This window comes from Trachymyrmex cornetzi, unplaced genomic scaffold, assembly GCF_001594075.2.
Source record: "Trachymyrmex cornetzi isolate Tcor2-1 unplaced genomic scaffold, Tcor1.1 scaffold521, whole genome shotgun sequence".
In the NCBI taxonomy this organism is placed as follows: Eukaryota; Metazoa; Arthropoda; class Insecta; order Hymenoptera; family Formicidae; genus Trachymyrmex; species Trachymyrmex cornetzi.
Genome location: NW_017299830.1, coordinates 27,212 through 44,319, shown reverse-complemented (window position 1 = coordinate 44,319; position 17,108 = coordinate 27,212). Strand labels below are relative to the sequence as shown.

Sequence of the window (17,108 nt, the reverse complement as noted above, 5' to 3'; positions counted from 1 at the left end):
GGGGGTAAAAGTTCATAGATTAGGATTACCCAGGGATGTTTGACCATGAGGATTTAGGTGGGATGATCGCACCGAATATCGGGGCGGTCAGATGCCCGGTAGATTCGGACATCGACACCGCGGGGAGGGAGCTTCTCCATCTTTAATTTAGTTAACCCTCCCCGCGGCCCACGTGCCCTCTGGGCAACTAGGAGGAGACATACGATGGAACTGAATATCAGGACCATCGGTCTCAGGAAGTATTAATAAGTAGGGAAAAGAACTTGAAGGCCGAGCCAAGGGTTTTCCTTTGGCCCTTCGAGGGGAGGCCCATGGGGTCATGGACAGGGGATCCATGATCCTCTCGAGATGGGATCAGGGTTAGGGAGGGTGGGTAGCCGGCGTCTATCCACCCTCATGTAAATACAAGGCGAGAATACGTATATACGTATAAATACGGGGGTCCATCCGGAAGTACTACAGAGGTGAAATTCCCGGATGGACCCCAAACGTCCGGGTTAGGTACGCCCGCAGGGGTTTTAGTGGGTAGGCTTCTCGGGGCAGCAGCCCCGTGGAGAGAGTCCCACATACCCCGCCTCTCTCCCCCGGGGGAGGCGGGGATGCGTAACGAATTTCCCCTGCGTCACAAAAAAAAAGGTTGTGACCGGATATGTCCAGGAAAAGGTTAACTAAGGAATGGAGTAATTGGATCAAAGGAATGACACGGGAAGGTGGCGCTATCCTAGGAGCACTAGGAGATCAACTTCAGGAATGGTTGGACGCCAGGTTCGGTTTCTCCTTCCGGGCGATGCAGGTCCTCACGGGGCATGGTTGTTTCGGGAGGTACCTGTGTCGGATCGGGAGGGAGACCACCCGAAAATGTTGGCCCTGTGACTCGCTTAACGACTCAGCGAAACACACATTGGGGTATTGCCCAGCATGGGAGAGTGTGCGAAGAGAGTTACGCGAAAAAATAGGAGTAGATCTATCTCTGAAAGCCATCCTCAGAGCTATGAGGAGAGAAGAGGGAAGAGTAACGTTCCTTAACTTTTGTGAGAAGGTAATGTCCAAGAAGGAAGAGGCGGAGAGGGCGAGAGAAAGAATTAATCTGCCGACATAGAAATAGAAAGAACTCAATAGTATCATATAGGAAATTGTAGTCTAAGACTTATATCAGAGTAGGATTGTAGGGTAGGAGACGTCCTTAGTGTGAGATAGGTAGTTCAGGTAGAGTAAATAAGAGAAGAGTAGGAATTTAGATCAGCGTGAGATATAAGAGTAAGAACCACACGGGGACGGCTACCCTTATAGGTTAGGAGGGGTGATCGCACCGGTTAGCGGGACGATCAGAGGTTCGAAACTAATTCAGACTTCGATTCCGTGGGGAGGGGGGCTTCTTCAACTTTAATTTAGTTTCTCCTCCCCGGCCCTCGTGCCTATTGTGGCCAGTAGGAGGAGACAAACGTTGACACCGACTAGCGGGGTCAACGGTCTCAAAAGTAATATTGATAAGTAGGGAGAATACTCGGAGGCCGAGCCAGAGGCAACTCTGGCCCTTCGAAGGGAGGGCCCGAGGGACCATGAACGGGGGTCCATGTTCCCCTCGAGTAGGGTCAAGGGTAAGGGAGGGTGTGTTGCCGGCGTCCTCACACCCTTATATGTAAACAAAGAGTTTACACAAGGTTAAGGATACAGGTTTACGTATCAAACGGGGGTCCATCCGGAAGTACTACAGCTACGAAATTCCCGGATGGGCCCCAACTCGTTCGGGTTAGGTACGCCCGCAGGGGTTTTAGTGGGTAGGCTCCCCGGAACAGCAGTTTCGGGGAGAGAGTCCCACATACCCTGTCTCCCTCCCCCGGGGGAGACGGGGATGCGTAATGCATTTCCCCTGCGTCACAAAAAAAAAGGTTGTGACCGGATTTCCCTCCTTCCCGGGGTGATTCGAGGGGGGTGACGGATGAGAACTCAGGCCTCTGTGACGGCGTCCCTTCCAAAACAGAGGTCCGAGTGGAGTCTTAGCTCGCAGGGGGGCACTATGTGGTCCCCTGCGGGCGTGCTGGTCGCCATGGCGGGGAGGATGCGGAGGGGGCATCGCCTCCGTTGCCCAAACCGTCCATGGGGCCGCCCCGAGTGGCGTCACCGGTGTCGGTACCCCCAAGGTCGGAGCCGGGAGACTCCTGAAAACATAAGGCATTGCACCCAAGCCGAAGGCCAGGGGGGGCTGGAGCCCAGTGCCCGCGATGCACATTCCGCGGGCCCGAGGCACATGCCTTCCCCTCGGGAGAACTCAGGGCCCCGCCAAGCAATTGGCGGGGAGGGTACGCCCTGGAAGGTACAGCCGGCACGGGGAGTGGGATCAAACCGAATGGAAATGGAACAAAACAAATCAGTCATCAAAATGGTAATAGAAATAGACAAGGATGAGCAAACAAACATAGATCTTACACAAGGACAGGCGCAACCGTACCACATACTACCGGTTGTTCATATCGAGAATCAATCTTAGGAATCGAGAGCGGAGAATGCCAAAGGGGACAGTAGCCAGCCTTCTTCCTCTTCATATTTTAAAAGACCAGGCCCTAGATTTTATAAAGGGAGGACAGCAGAGCGTCACAGTATGGAATCTTCGGTTATGGACACAGAGACATATGAAATAAGCTCGTCGGATAGCGACGTAGCTGACTACGGTAGGAATAGGAGGAGAAGAGCTGTAATCGAAGAAGACTCGGATGTCTCCCCACCTGAGAAGGTCAATATTGGGAACACAGGACTTCAAAGAACGACTGGCAACAGAAAAAGAGAAAGACTGGCCTCTGATGCTGACACCGACTATAGAAGAAGCAGAACAACCGGAGACTACGTTGGCAGGAGGGAGGCTATACAAAAGTATAATGAAGCGAAGGAAGAATCCCTACAATTAGATAGGGAAAAACTCATTAGAGAGTATAGCAGTTTTGATCTTTTTAAGAAAGCAAAAGTTAATCTCGAAAAGAACAGCTGGAAGAGAACTCAATTGAGGAAAAACTGGCGGAAAAAGTAAACGGAAATATGACTGAGGTTCTTCGTATTGCGGGATCTTCCAGTAACTTAAAGGGAACATTTCAGAAAAGCCTGAAGATCGCGGCAGCCTCGTCCATGGGGATTTTTGAGATCATGAAAGAGAGGGCAAATCTATCCAAAGAGGACGCAAAGTCGGAAGAGGTTAAAGCACTTAAGCGGGAAATCTCTAAATTAAAATTCAAATTAGAAGAAGGAATAGAAGGTGAGAGGAGAAAAGCCTTATAGGCGGTAGGCGAAGCGGAGGCCTATAGGTTGGAACTACAGGCGCTCAAAAAGAAAGAAAGACAGGATAAAAAGGACAAAACTCCCAGTCCTAGAGAGAAGGATAGAGAGAAAAGTAACAGAGGAAAGCGATCATCTGATATTACTAAAAAGAGTCCTAGAAGAACCCCATCAGATAAAATAAAGGCGAGGGATAAACTCATAACGTCAGAATCAGAGCATATGGATGTAGACGAGAAGTCGCCCAAATCAAAGAAGGTCACATTGGATAATCCAGAAAAATGCCCAGAAGTGAGACGACCCACGCTGTGGAAAGAGAAAGATCATAAAGGAAGGTATCACAAAGGGCAATATATGAAGCCCATAAGAAATATATATAGGGCAATATATGAAGCCCATAATAAATATATAGGAGGGTAACAAAGAAAGAGCAGATCAAAAATTAGCTGTCAAGGAAGGAAAGGTAGAGGGATACAAGAACAGGAGAAGCGAAACAGGATTTGACACGACGGAGTTAGAGGACATGATCAGGAGAATTGTCGCGGAGGAATTGTCCAAATATAACAGAAAACCAATTATTACGGAGATTTAAACCGAAAATACCTATCACTCTGGAAAAAGCAAAGAGTAAATCTATGGATAGAAATAAGCAAACAAAAGAAGATAATAAAGTTATTAAATCTAACTCTAAAAAGACTACCTCAAAAGATACTGAGAAGGAAAGAAAAAGGAAGACAACTTTGGAAGAAGAAACAGACAGGGAAGAAAAAGATAAAGAGCTACCTTGGAGTAAAGTAGTAGGAAGAAAAGACAAGAATGTAGTAAGATTGTGAAAGAAGACTGGAGTAAATAAAACTTTTCTTTACACCGGCGAAATCTCCCAAAGTCTCACGGGCGGAAGGAAATAAGGATAATAGAAGAGTGCCGAAGACAGCGGCCATCCAAATTAGCTGCCGCGGAGAGGCGTCCTACGCAGATGTCATGCGCACAGCAAGGGAAAAAGTAGACATAGACGCAATGGGGATTCACGAGCTAAGACCCAGGAAGTCTAGAACAGGAGCACTGTTACTGGAGATTTCAGGTGCAGAAAGCGGTAATAAAGCAGACAAATTAGCCGAGAGACTGAAACAAGCATTGGAAGGACAGCAGGATGTTCTGGTGTCGAGACCGGAAAAGATGGCAGACATCAGAATGAAGGATTTGGAAGTCAACTACAAAAGAGGATATCCTCTTGGCACTCACTCTACTAGGGAACTGCTCTGAGAAGGTATTCAGATTAGGAGAGATAATCCCGTCAATAAATGGATTGGGAACATTGTGGATTCGATGCCCTTTGGCGGTGGCTAAGAATATAACAAAGAACAGGCGGATACGAGTGGGATGGGTAACGGTGAGGGTAGACCTACTACCTGAAAGGATTAGCCAATGCTACAGGTGTTTAGAACCGGGACATGTCAGGAAGCATTGTAAGAGCGAAACAGATAGAGGCTCCCTGTGCTATAGGTGCGGAAATCATGGACACATGGCAAAGGAATGCAGCGAGGCGGCACACTGTCCAATCTGTGCAAACAGAAATATAAAGGCAGATTATAGGATGGGTGGGCCAGCATGCAAGCCCCCTGTACTTAAAGGAAAGAACAAAAAGGAGGATAGACCAAGTAGAGGGGAACCTTCTCTAGGACAAAATAAAAATAAGGAGAATCTGAGAATGGAGGTGGAGGAAAAACACCAGAATCAGCCTCAAACAGAGGAAGGAAAAGAGAGGGAAGCAAGTGTTATCAGACAATTGGCCAAGTGTAGCGTAAAAGAGGGAGCTAAGTCTGAGGATACAAGAGTCACAGAAGAAATGGAAATAGAGGAGACCAGGACGGAAAGTTCTCTCGGCAACCAGCCATCTCAAGTATCACTGGAATGGCCAGAGCTGGGACAGGAATGGACCATGACCACCCAGGGCACACTGGGAAAAGAAGACAATGGAGAAGGAGGACTCCATTATAGCGACAAAAATAATGAACAATAAAATCCTCCAAACAAATATTAATCATTCCAAGGACGGACATGAGATACTACTACAAACCATGGCAGAGGGAGAATTTGCGGTGGCGGTGATATCAGAACCGTATAAGGTACTGCAAAATCATCCACACTGGATAGGAAACGTCGATAGATCGGTCGCAATTACATGGAGGCGAACACATAATCCTATGCCTTGTACACCACTAAAAAGCGGCAAACACTACGTTTCGATACGCTGGGGCGATATGATCTTGATTAGCACATACCTCCCCCCTAGCTTGGATGAGGGCCAATTTGAGGAAGCCCTCGAAGAAATGGAGGAAGGGATCCAACAGATGGACAACTCTCCGATATATGTCTTGGGAGATTTTAATTCCAAAGCAGTTTTGTGGCAGTCAAAGACCACGGACATGCGTGGAAAAATAGTAGTAGAATGGGCAAGCCGTTTGGGTTTATGCTGCCTTAACCATGGAGGAAAAAGCACTTGTGTCAGACATACAGGGGAGTCTATAGTGGATCTCTTATTTGCCACACCAGTAGCAGCAAGAAGAATTTTATCGTGGAAGGTCTCAGATCACGAGAGTAAAACGGATCATAGATACATTGAAATCAAGATCAGGAATACTAGAATACAAAGAATGAAGGAGCGCTTCCCACAACCCAAGAGATGGGCAGTCAAAAAATTGGACAAAGACATGCTATCAGCAGCTATAATAGCTAGCTGCTGGCCCAAACATAATATGACTGAGGAATCCATAGGAGAGGAAATTGAAGCGACGGCTAAAAGACTCCAAGACACAATGAAAGATGCCTGTAACATAGCCATGTCGAGGATTGAACCTAGATTGCGCAAAGCCATGCCATGGTGGTCTGCAAAGCTAGAACAACTGAGGCGGATCTTTCTACAGCTCGAAGAAGGCTAAGAAGATTAAGGAGAAGAGATAACCAAGACGAAGAGGAATTCCAATTGAGAATGTGTGAGTTTAGATTAGCAAGAGACATCTTCGGTAAGGCGATTAGGAAAGCGAAAGCAAAATCATGGGAGGAATTCGTTCTGACCTTAAACGAAGACCCATGGGGCCGGCCATATAAGGCTGTGATGAATAAATTAAGAAGATAGGCTCCTCCTTTTACCAAATCCCTAAATAGCGGGACCCTGGACCGAGTGCTTACGGGGCTCTTCCCAGGAGAGAGAGAGGACAACTGGAGGGAACCAGAGTTGCCGAATGAGGGAGAAACGGCATGGAGGGAAGAAATGAAAGTAACTCAAGAGGAACTTATGCTGGCAGCGAAGAGAATGAAAGAAAAAGACGCGGCCCCAGAGCCAAGTGGAGTTCCAGCAAAAGCATGGGCTATAGCGGCAAAGGACATGGCTAGAGAATTGAGAGAAATATACTCAACATGCATTAAATCCGGTAAGTTTCCGAAAAAATGGAAAGAGGCCAAATTAGTACTTCTCAGAAAGCACAATAAGCCAGACGACCAGGCAGCCGGGTATCGTCCAATATGCTTATTGGACGATGAGGCAAAGATGCTTGAAAGAATCATATTGGAAAGAATAATCTCCCACCTGGACACTAGAGGACCGAATCTAAATCAGAGACAATTCAGCTTCAGGAGGGGCAGATCAACAATATATGCAATTTCATTTGCTAAGGCATTCATGGATAACGCGTTTGAAGAAGGAAAGGTGGTAGTTGGAATATCACTTGATGTTAAAAATGCCTTCAATTCTATGCCATGGAGAATAATAGGAAAGGCACTAAATAAGCACAAAGACCCGTTATATCTGAGAAGGATAATCAAGGATTATTTAAAAGATAGGAAGCTCTCTTTCCCCAAAAATGATGGAACTATGGGTGAAAGAGGAGTGCAAAGAGGAGTCCCACAGGGTTCCATTTTAGGGCCATTGTTATGGACCATCGGTTTCGACGATGTAATGAAGAAATATGACAAAGAAGAAGAAGGCTGTATAATATGTTATGCGGATGACACGTTAATCCTGGTATCTGGTGAGGACTGGGATGACGCTACCATGGAAGCAAACATAACAGTAGGTGCAGTGATACAAAAGATCGAGGAGATGGGGCTAGAGATAGCCCCATCCAAGACTGAGATTGTAGGATTCCACGTGAAAGGAAGACCCGCGAGTACATCGATCAATATAGCAGGAACAGAGATCTCGGTCGGCCAAAGAATGAGATATTTAGGGTTAACTTTAGATAGTAGATGGTCATTCACGGTCCATTTTACAGAACTTGCGCCAAGATTGGAGGGATCAGCCCTCACTCTAAGTAGGCTTCTACCAAATTTAGGGGGACCGAACGATAGGGCTAGAAAACTATATACGAATGTTATCAAATCTATAGCTCTATACGGAGCGCTAATATGGGCGTATCAGGTGTGTAAAAACAGAAAGGCTATCCAAATATTAAGAGGGGTCCAACGTAGAATTACAGGTAGGATAATTAGAGCGTATAGGACAACATCGCACGCTGTTAATTCAGTCCTGGCAGGAGTTCCACCATGGGAACTGGAGGCAATATGCTATGAGGAAATATACGAGAGGGTCTCTATCCCGAGAGGAAGAGGCAATCCAGTCAATAAGAATGAAGTAGAAACTATCAAGGAAACCTCGAGGAGGAAAATGATCGGAAATTGGGGAGAATGGTTGAAGGAAACAACCCAAGAGGAAGACACCATCCTCGGTGCAGATCAATTGAAGGAATGGTCGAACGCTGGAGTGGGCCTCTCCTTCCGGACGACGCAGGTCCTCACGGGGCACGGATGCTTCGGGAGGTACCTGTGTCGGATCGGGAGGGAAGCCACGCGAAGATGCTGGCACTGCGATTCGCAAAATGATTCGGCGAGACATACTATGGGGTATTGCCCTGCGTGGGATACCGAACGAACAGAGTTGCAAAGGACTATAGGAGTAGATCTCTCCCTCAAAGCAATAGTTAGAGCTTTGAGAGGAGAAAAGGGTAGAAAAGCAGTACTAGAGTTTTGCGAAAAAGTAATGTCTCAGAAGGAAGAAGCGGAAAGGCATAGGGAAAGAGCCAGCTCTCCGGCTCAATAATACGCGATCACACAAGATAAGATAGGAAAAGGGCAATATAGCTAATCATAGAGAGAAATTAGGAGGTCCCCGTCGTGGATTTACTATAGATAGCTAGAACAGATTAGTTTAGGGAAACATCGGTGAGATAAATGTGCGAATAAGGCCACGCGGGGACAAGTACCTTATAGATAGGAGGGATGACCGTACTGTCTAGCAGGACGGTCAGATGTGCGTAACTACGGACATCGATCCCGCGGGGAGGGGGCTTCTCCAACTTTAATTTAGCACACCCTCCCCGCAGCCCTCACGCCTACAAAGGCCATCAGGAGGAGACATACGGGGACACCGAATAGCGAGGTCCTCGGTCTCAAAGATAGTCACATAAGTAGGAAGAATACTCGAAGGCCGAGTCAAGGTTTACTTGACCCTTCGAGGGGAGGGCCCACGGAGCTGGGGACGGGGGCCCTCAGCTCCCACGAGAGGGGCCAAGGGAAAAGGAAGGTGTGTTGCCGACGTTTGCACACCATCATGTATATATAGAGGTTAGGATACGTTTTAACGTATAGGTACAGGGGCCCATCCGGAAGTACTACAGATGTGAAATTCCCGGATGGACCCCAAATGTCCGGGTTAGGTTGTAGCCGGACTCGAAGCTTGTTAGCGTTATTCGGTCCCGCTTCTTCTTGTATGTCCCGGTCGCCACTCCTTTTTACCCTCCAAAGGAGAAGGTTCGTTCAGCAGGCCTTGGAAGTCGCCAGCCCCGCTCGTCCCCTGCACCACTGAGTCTACTCGCCCCAAGTTATCTCGGTCGCAGAGGGAAAGGTTTTTCGTCGAATAACAACTCACTGTTTGCAGGCAACTAACACAATTCGTATTATTTATTATATCTTGGCAATTTGTTTTTTCACAATGCTCGCACTTATCCGTATAACGCCGGATTCTTTGCGTGGGCATGAGCCCCCGTTCACTTTAACGGTCGCTGCGGTTGGACCTTGTCTCGGAACGGTCCCGCTCAACACTCTCGGAACGCCGCCGGTCGCCTCGGTTTCTCCCGTGGACAAAATTCCCCGAATACGAAATCGATAAATGCCCCCGATCAGTGTCCCACTCGTCCGCACGCTAACTACTTTCCGCTTAGTATCGAAAGCTTCTCTCTTTGGTTATCAAGCGAAATAAGCCCGGGATAAGCCGAATAAAAATGCCCTAGCGAATAATGTCCCGCGGACAATGCGCTATGCGAAAGGCCGAATGCGAATAAGCCCCTGCGAATCCCCAATGCGAATAAGCCCCGTTCGCTTCTTCGCTCGCTCTCTTATTGCTATCGCTCGTCCCCACTCTCGCGCTTGCGTCTGCGCGTTGTCGCCTGGCGCTGTGCGCGCTCGCATCAGCGCGTTCCCTTTGCGCGCAGTGAGCACTCACGCTGCTTACTTCTGTTATATAATTATGTCCCTGCATTATACAATTTTATCGTTTTTTGTTCTAACCCTTTTCTTTTCTTTTCAGGTACTCGTCGACTCTGGAGGATGCTGCCCCTGGAGGTCTCCCGCTGAAGTCATCGGTAAGTATATAATCTAAAGTTTATTTACAGGTTCGCGAAATCCTCCAGCTGCACCCCCCTTTCTATGTATAGTATTTACATTCGTAAGTATCAGTCTTTTCGATGTCGCAACGAAACTTAACGTACACCCGGTATAGTTCTCGGGTTCGTATTCGGTTTGTTTCTTCGACCCTATTGGTCATAGCGGACGCGTTTTCCGATATCTTCAAATTCACTACGCCATAACAGGATTTAGGGTACACCCGGTATGTTGCGTGTGCTGATATTCGGTAGTCCTACTCCTCTTATGTACTACGCGTCAATAGCGGTCGCGATTTTTGATATCTCAAAATTCATTATGTAAAAACAGGATTTTGTGTACACCCGGTATATCTTATACGCTCGCCTTCGAGTATTCCGCTCCTAATGCGTACTAGTCGTTAATAGCGGTCGCGTTTTTCGATATCTCAAAATTCATTATGTAAAAACAGGATTTTGTGTACACCCGGTATATCTTATACGCTCGCCTTCGAGCATTCCCCTCCTAATGCGTCCTAGTCGTTAATAGCGGTCGCGTTTTTTGATATCTTAAAATTCATTGTGTAAAAACAGGATTTTTTGTACACCCGGTATATCTTTTGGGCCTAGAATTGGCTCCCGTATTGGTTTCTAGTACTAATTGTACGTAGCGGTCGCGTTTCCCGATTCCGCCGTTATTTTTATATTAATTGTCAATTTCGCGAACTCCCTGTTTCTTTCCGGTCCTGATCGCGCTTTGACTTTTCGCGTGTTTGTACCGCGTCTATTTTAGATGTTTTGGATTTTCCGAAATTATTGAGGCTACGTGCCTCTAACTAAATAAACTTTTATTTTTCAGCCTTTTATGCTAGGCCTTGGCCTCTATTAGTGCCCTTGACATGAGCAAAAATAACAAATAAAAGGATCCGTAGATAATACTATGTAACTATTCCTATATCTAATTAGTACGCTAAAAGTAATCTTTTTTTTGTTTTGTTTTTCTCTTTTTTGACTTAAACTTATTCGCTATATATTTACATATGCGGGTTTCTTGCTCCCGCGCATCGGCTTCTCAGCGGCCGAATCCGGGGCTGCTGGCAGAGGTTCCCTCCGGCTGCAAGGTACGCCCGCAGGGGTTTTAGTGGGTAGGCTCCCCAGAACAACAGTTTCGGGGAGAGAGTCCCACATATCCTGTCTCCCTTCCCCGGGGGTGACGGGGATGCGTAACGTATTTCCTCTGTGTCACAATAAAAAATTGTGACCGGATCCCCCTCGTGGGACGCGGCCTTGCCGTGGCGAGGGGGCTCCCCCAAGGGAAACCTTGAGGGTCTAACACGTCCCATACGGAGTCTTCCGCTAAATATAGCTAAATATAGCTAAATAGGAGGACTCTGTACACTGGGTCCGGCACCCCAAGGGGGTTTCCTCTTCGGAGGGACCCCTGGGGGATCCGTTCCGTTATGGAACGGTTCCCCATTGTGCCGGTAAGGGTTGGCGGCCCTGACTTCAATCGCCCGGTGGCTCGGCGCCGTTAGGGGGAGGTTTACTCCCTGCCCGAGACAGGATGTGGGGTTTCGACCCCCACTGCCGGTAGGTTTCCTCGTGGGGCCCTCCCCTTCCCTCTTGGGGGGGGATGGGGTGGTTCCCTCGAGGTCCCAGCCGGCGCAAGGGTCGACGCGGGTGCTCCCGCAGGCGCAGCTGCCCATCATCCGGGTGCTCCCGGCTTTGGGCGGCCGCATGCCATAGAAGGGGGGTCCCTGGGGGCAATTCCAGGGACCCCACGCTAGGGTGCTGGCCAGGCCTCAGGGCCATTGCACGGAGCGGCGTCCCTAGCGAGGTGCGGCGGGCTGACCTTCGGGACAGCCCTCCGTAGGGAAGGCTGGGCGGGCTGCCGGGACTTTTCTCGGGCAGGGCCGCCGGTCTCTTCCGGAGGGGGGCCGCGCGGCCGCTCGGACGTATTCCGAGGTCGGGGTCGAGGGCGGGACGTAGAAGCTCGGCGTCGTCGCGATGGCGTCCCTTCCAAAGCGACGGCGTCGGACAGGCGTGGCCGGCGGCGGACGGGGCCTAGGCCCACCGTCGCCGGTGTGCTGGTCGCCGCGGCGGTTAGGGTCCAGAGGGGGCGTCGTCTCCGTGACCCGATCTGTCGGCGGGGCCCCCCCATGGGTGGCGCCACCCGCAGCGATACTCCCGAGGTCGGAGGCGGGAGACCCCCGAAACCCACGGTTGGAATTGCACCACATCCTTCCGTGGGGAGTAAGGGGCTGGAGGCCAGTGTCCCCGATGTAACATTCCGGGGACCCAAGCCATATGCTGGCCCCCCGGAGGAACTCGGGGCCCCCTCTCTCGGATTCTCCTGAAGAGGGGTGAGGGTACACCCTGGCTAGCGGAGCCGCTGCGGTTGGGGGTAAACAAAAATGAACGCGAAACCAAACTGTCAGACGAAGAGGAGGGGAGAAGAAGTCAATAGCTTCTTCCGCAAGGGAGGAGGATGGTCGAGCGGTAGCTCGGACCATGAATCAGAAAGCTTAAGCTCAGATGACGAGGATTCTTATTTTGATACCTCGCTCACGGGCACGGGCATCGATTACGATGTCGGGCTCGGTGTGATCTCGGCAGGGGAGCAGTTCCGTCTGTATGCCGAGCCGAAGGAGGACAACCCCGCTCAATCCGGGAGAGGCAGTAGCGAGGGCGTGTTGCGCTTGGCAGGCGGGAGAGGAAGCGGCAGCTCCTCCCCGCCACCGCAACCGGAGCGGCCAACTCAGCGGCCGCAACCGCTGCAGTCGAATGCGAGGGACAGACCGGGACCTAAGTCCTTCAAACAGAGAGAGAGACGGGCAAGCCCCCGTCGGGGCTGGGCCTAACGGAGGGAGGCGCCTCGAAGGAGCCCGAACAGGGCGGCTCGGGGCGGGCCCCCCAGCCCGCAGAGTCGGGTGACGACGAGCGTCTTTCGATGTCCTCCAGGGGATCAGGAGGGCTCGCCAGCAGAATCCGCGTCCATCCTTCGGGCGGAGCGGAGGCAGGGACGAGGGACCTGCCCATCGTCGGGGACCTAGACGAGACCTATGCCTCGTCGATATCGTCCCACGCGGACACGACGTCGACCGGACGCGGGACGAGGGGTAGCAAGAGGAGCAAGCCCTCGGTGTCTTACGCCGTGTCCTCGGACGAAGACACCGCGAGTGCCCGGAAAGAGAAGGACTCGGATGAACCGCCGGAGAAAAGGGGTGGCAGGGACCCGCGGGGTCCCACCTCCCGCGATGAAGGAAGGCCCCGGAGGTCATATCAAACCACCGGGCTATACGCCGGACGAGCCATCAAGCGTGTAAACGACGAGAAGGAACGAGGGCTGCAACTCGAAAGAGAGCAAGTCCTCCGCAACATGGACGACAAACAACTGCTCCGAAGGGGTAAAATTGACGTGGAGAAGGCCCGAATGGAGGTGGATAAGCCGACCGAGGATATCGCCGCGGACGTCTCCGAGAAGATGCTGGAGGTAGTCCGGATCGCGAGGACGTCCTCTAACCTCAAGGGCACTTACCAGAAGGCCCTTAAACTTATGGCGGCAACGCTCGGCTCCGAGGTACTCAAGGAGCGAGCGGAGGCACAACAGACAGGCGCGCAGACGGAGGAGATCCGGCAGCTGCGAAGAGAGCTGACGAATCTCCGTACGAGGTTCGAATCAGAGCTGCAGGCGGAGAGAAGAAAAGCCTCCGAGAAAACGGAGGAAGTGGAGCGCTGCCGGGAGGAGATAGCCCAGAGCAAGAATGAGCCGAGGGCCAAAGGACTCCGAAAGCCCCGGACGGCAGGGAAAGCAGGTGCACCACGGCTAAATCCCCCCGCGAAGCGATGGAGGAGGAGGCCATGGAGGTGGACACCGCGGAGGGGGACACGCCAAAGATGACACTTCCTCCGAGGGAGGAGTAGCCGCCCGCCAAGCGCCCACCCCTACAGGGTAAGACCCTGATTTTAGAGGACCGCCCCCTCAACACGAGGGTAAAAGTCGTTGACCGGCGGGGCAACATTCGCACCGTTGGTACCGGGACCAGGGTGGGACCCTCGCAGTCGCAACCGCGGCACGAGGCGGCTAACAGGGGCAACTCGCAGAGGGCGACGGGCCAACGGGAGACATCCGGATTCTCCATCACGATGGAGAATCAGATGGCGGCGACTATTTGAACGATAGTCGCCGAGGAGATTAGAAAGGTGCTTGGGGTTCCTTCCCCGGGGGCGGGGGCGGCGGCCCCCGCGCCCCGTGGGGCCCACGCTCTGCCCGGGGGAAGCGGCAAGGAACCTGCCTCCGCGAAGAGGAAAAAAGAGATACCGCCGTCCGCGCAATCGGGGGCTGGGCCCCGCGAGACGGCGCCGGTCAATCGCGTCCCGCGGCCGTCCGCGGCGGAGCGGAGCAGGGAAGAGAAACCCACAGTGGCACGGCAAAGTCAGCCGCAAGAACAGTGGTCCCAGGTGGTTGGACGCCGAGCCAAAGCCGCGGAAAAGAGGGCCCTGAAAAACTCTTCCGTGGTGACGAGGCAAGACGTCGGGAGAAGGGGTGGAACCACCCAAAAGAGAGATGGCACGAGGGCAATCCCCGCAAAGCGGGTCAGACGCCCTCCGAGGACCGAGGCGGTCTCCATCAACTGCAGGGGGGAGACCACTTACGCCTCTGTGATGCGGCTGACCAAAAAGAAGGTCAACATCGCCGAGCTCGGGATCACGGGGCTGAGACCTCGCCGCGCGAAGTCGGGGGCCCTCCACCTGGAAGTGCCAGGGCGAGCGTACCGAAGGCAGACATGTTGGCGGAGAGGCTGGCTACGCTCACGAAGGAGAACCCGGACGTGAGGATCTCGCGTCCAGAGAAAATGGGTGAGATCCGTGTCCGCAGATTGGAGGCCTCTATTTCTAAGAGGGAGCTGGAGGATTTTTTTTTCCCCCCCCGCCGATATGAAGACGGGGGATGTTGTGCATGCCCCCGGGGGACTGGGGGCTGCATGGGTGAAGTGCCCGCTAAAGGCGGCTATCAGGATCGCCAGCACCCTCAGGGTGCTCGTCGGCTGGACTGCCGTGAGGACGGAGCTGCTCCCAGATCGGGGGATGCAGTGGTGCTGGGAGCGCGGGCATGTGGCCAACGAATGCCGCAGCGAGGTGAGCTGAGCGGGCCTGTGCTACAGGTGCGGCGGTACTGGCCACCTCGCAAGCGGCTGTGAAAAGAAGGCGCAGCGTGTTCGCGGACAGAGGGGTGCGGGCCGATCATCGTTTCGGTGGTGGGGCCTGTAACCCACCCCCGCTGAAGGGGCAGAGGCGGGCGAACCGACCGGGCGATACCCGGCCCGCTGGATCCGCCCGGGCGCCTCTGGGGGCGTCGTCGTCGGCGCCCGCCCCCATGGACGTGGAGGTGACGCCAGGCGAGGCGGAGTGTGCCACGGCACCCGCCGCGGGCAAACAGGATCCTGCCGCCGGGACTGCGCCTCTGGACGCGGAGAAAACGGGGGTGCTTTCGGAGGCCGTTACTCCGGACGCCACCGCTGAGGAATCGGTCCCCATGGGGGACTCATGGGATGGGCCTCATGCAGAACTCACAAATGCCTGGACAAAGGAATAGAGGCAACCGGCTGCTTCTAGCCAATGTAAACCACTCCGCCAGGGCTCAGGATCTCCTGAACCAGACCATGGCGGAGGAGAACTATGGGATAGCCATAGTGACGAAGCCATACTGGATCCCGGACGACCGTCCCAACTGGGCGGCCAGCCATAATGGCACTACCGCGATCGTGTGGAGGAGGAGCACCCGCCCCTCGCCGGTGCGATCGTCGAGACAGGAGAGGCGTTTGCTGCTGCTAAGTGGGGCGACATCCTCGTCATTGCTGTGTATATATCGCCGGCCGTTGGCAGGCCCACGGTCGAGGGTATTTTGGACACCGTGGAGGGGTGTATCGTACGATCTGGGGGGAGGCCCGTCCTCCTGAGCGGCGATTTCAACGCCCATGCGGAACTCTGGAGCTCTCCTGCCACTGATGTCAGGGGCAGGATCCTCATGGAGTGCACAGACAAAATGGGCCTCGTGTGCCTGAAAGTTGGTACACGCCCCACCTGCGTGAAACCGCAGGGGTCGTCTATCGTGGACCTGCTGTTCGGCAGCCCGGCGGTGGAGGCGAGGGTACAGGACTTTGCGGTCCTCCCGTTGGTCACGCTGTCGGACCATCGGTATGTGCACATCGCGCTGGCGGAGACCGCGGCGCAGCGGCGTACGCGGAGTTCAGCGCGGGAGCGCAGATGGCGGTTGGAGGCGATGGACAGCGGCCTCTTGGAGGCTTCGCTGATCGCCGGGGACCTGGTGCCGACAAAAGAGCCGACCGCCTGGGACTTGGAGGAGGCAACCGGCCAAATTAGAGCCGTGGTCCGGTGGGCGTGCGACGTAGCCATGCCGCGGTCAAGACCGCGACCCCGGCGGGCCATGCCCTGGTGGAGCGATGAGCTCGCGGGGCTGCGGCGGGGGGGCTTCGCTGCCCGTAGGGCGCTGAAGAGGGCTCGCCGCAGGGGCGCAGATGCCGAGGAGATGCAGCGTGGGGCCGATTCGCTCAGGGCGGCGAAGAAGGTCTGAGGTCCTCCATCTCCGAGGCTAAATCCAGGGCATGGGGGGAGTTCGTCGGGACTCTTGACGAGAGCCCATGGGGTAAGCCGTACCTCCTGGTGAGGAAGAAGCTACGGTACTGGGCGGCTCCGTACACGGAGACTATGGACCCGCCGATTCTCGAGGGCGTATTGGGCGAATTGTTCCCCGCTTCCAGCGTCGTCGAACGGCCCTGGGTAGAACCTCCCCTTCCGCGAGCGTGTTGGGACGCGTGGAACGCGGACCTTGGGATCACCGGGGAGGAGCTGGAGATTGCCCGCAAAAGGATGTTGGAGCGCAACGCGTCCCCTGGACTGAGCGGCGTGCCCGCGATAGTGTGGGGTACAGCCGCGCACGTGTTGGGCGGATACCTTCGCGCGCTCATGACCGAGTGCTTGAGAAGGGGCCAGTTTCCGCGGGTATGGCAATCCGCGAAACTGGTGCTCCTGCGGAAGCCTGGGAGACCGGCGGACAAGGCCGCGGGGTATAGACCCATATGCCTCCTCGACGAGGAGGCTAAGCTCCTCGAGAAGGTCATTCTCGCGCGAGTGGTCGCGCATTTGGATCGTAGAGGGCCGAATTTGCACGCAAGGCAATTCGGCTTCTGA

The 17,108-nt window shown here is 53.2% G+C and overlaps 1 protein-coding gene across 1 annotated transcript; it reads left to right on the top strand.

The window, feature by feature from the left end:
* Positions 1 to 3,030: 3,030 nt before the first annotated feature.
* Positions 3,031 to 3,856, top strand: LOC108765741 (myb-like protein X). Its single transcript, XM_018514582.1, has 3 exons — positions 3,031 to 3,183; positions 3,268 to 3,555; positions 3,677 to 3,856. Exons 1-3 carry the CDS (start codon positions 3,031 to 3,033, stop codon positions 3,854 to 3,856), a joined length of 621 nt encoding a protein of 206 aa, XP_018370084.1.
* Positions 3,857 to 17,108: the final 13,252 nt, after the last annotated feature.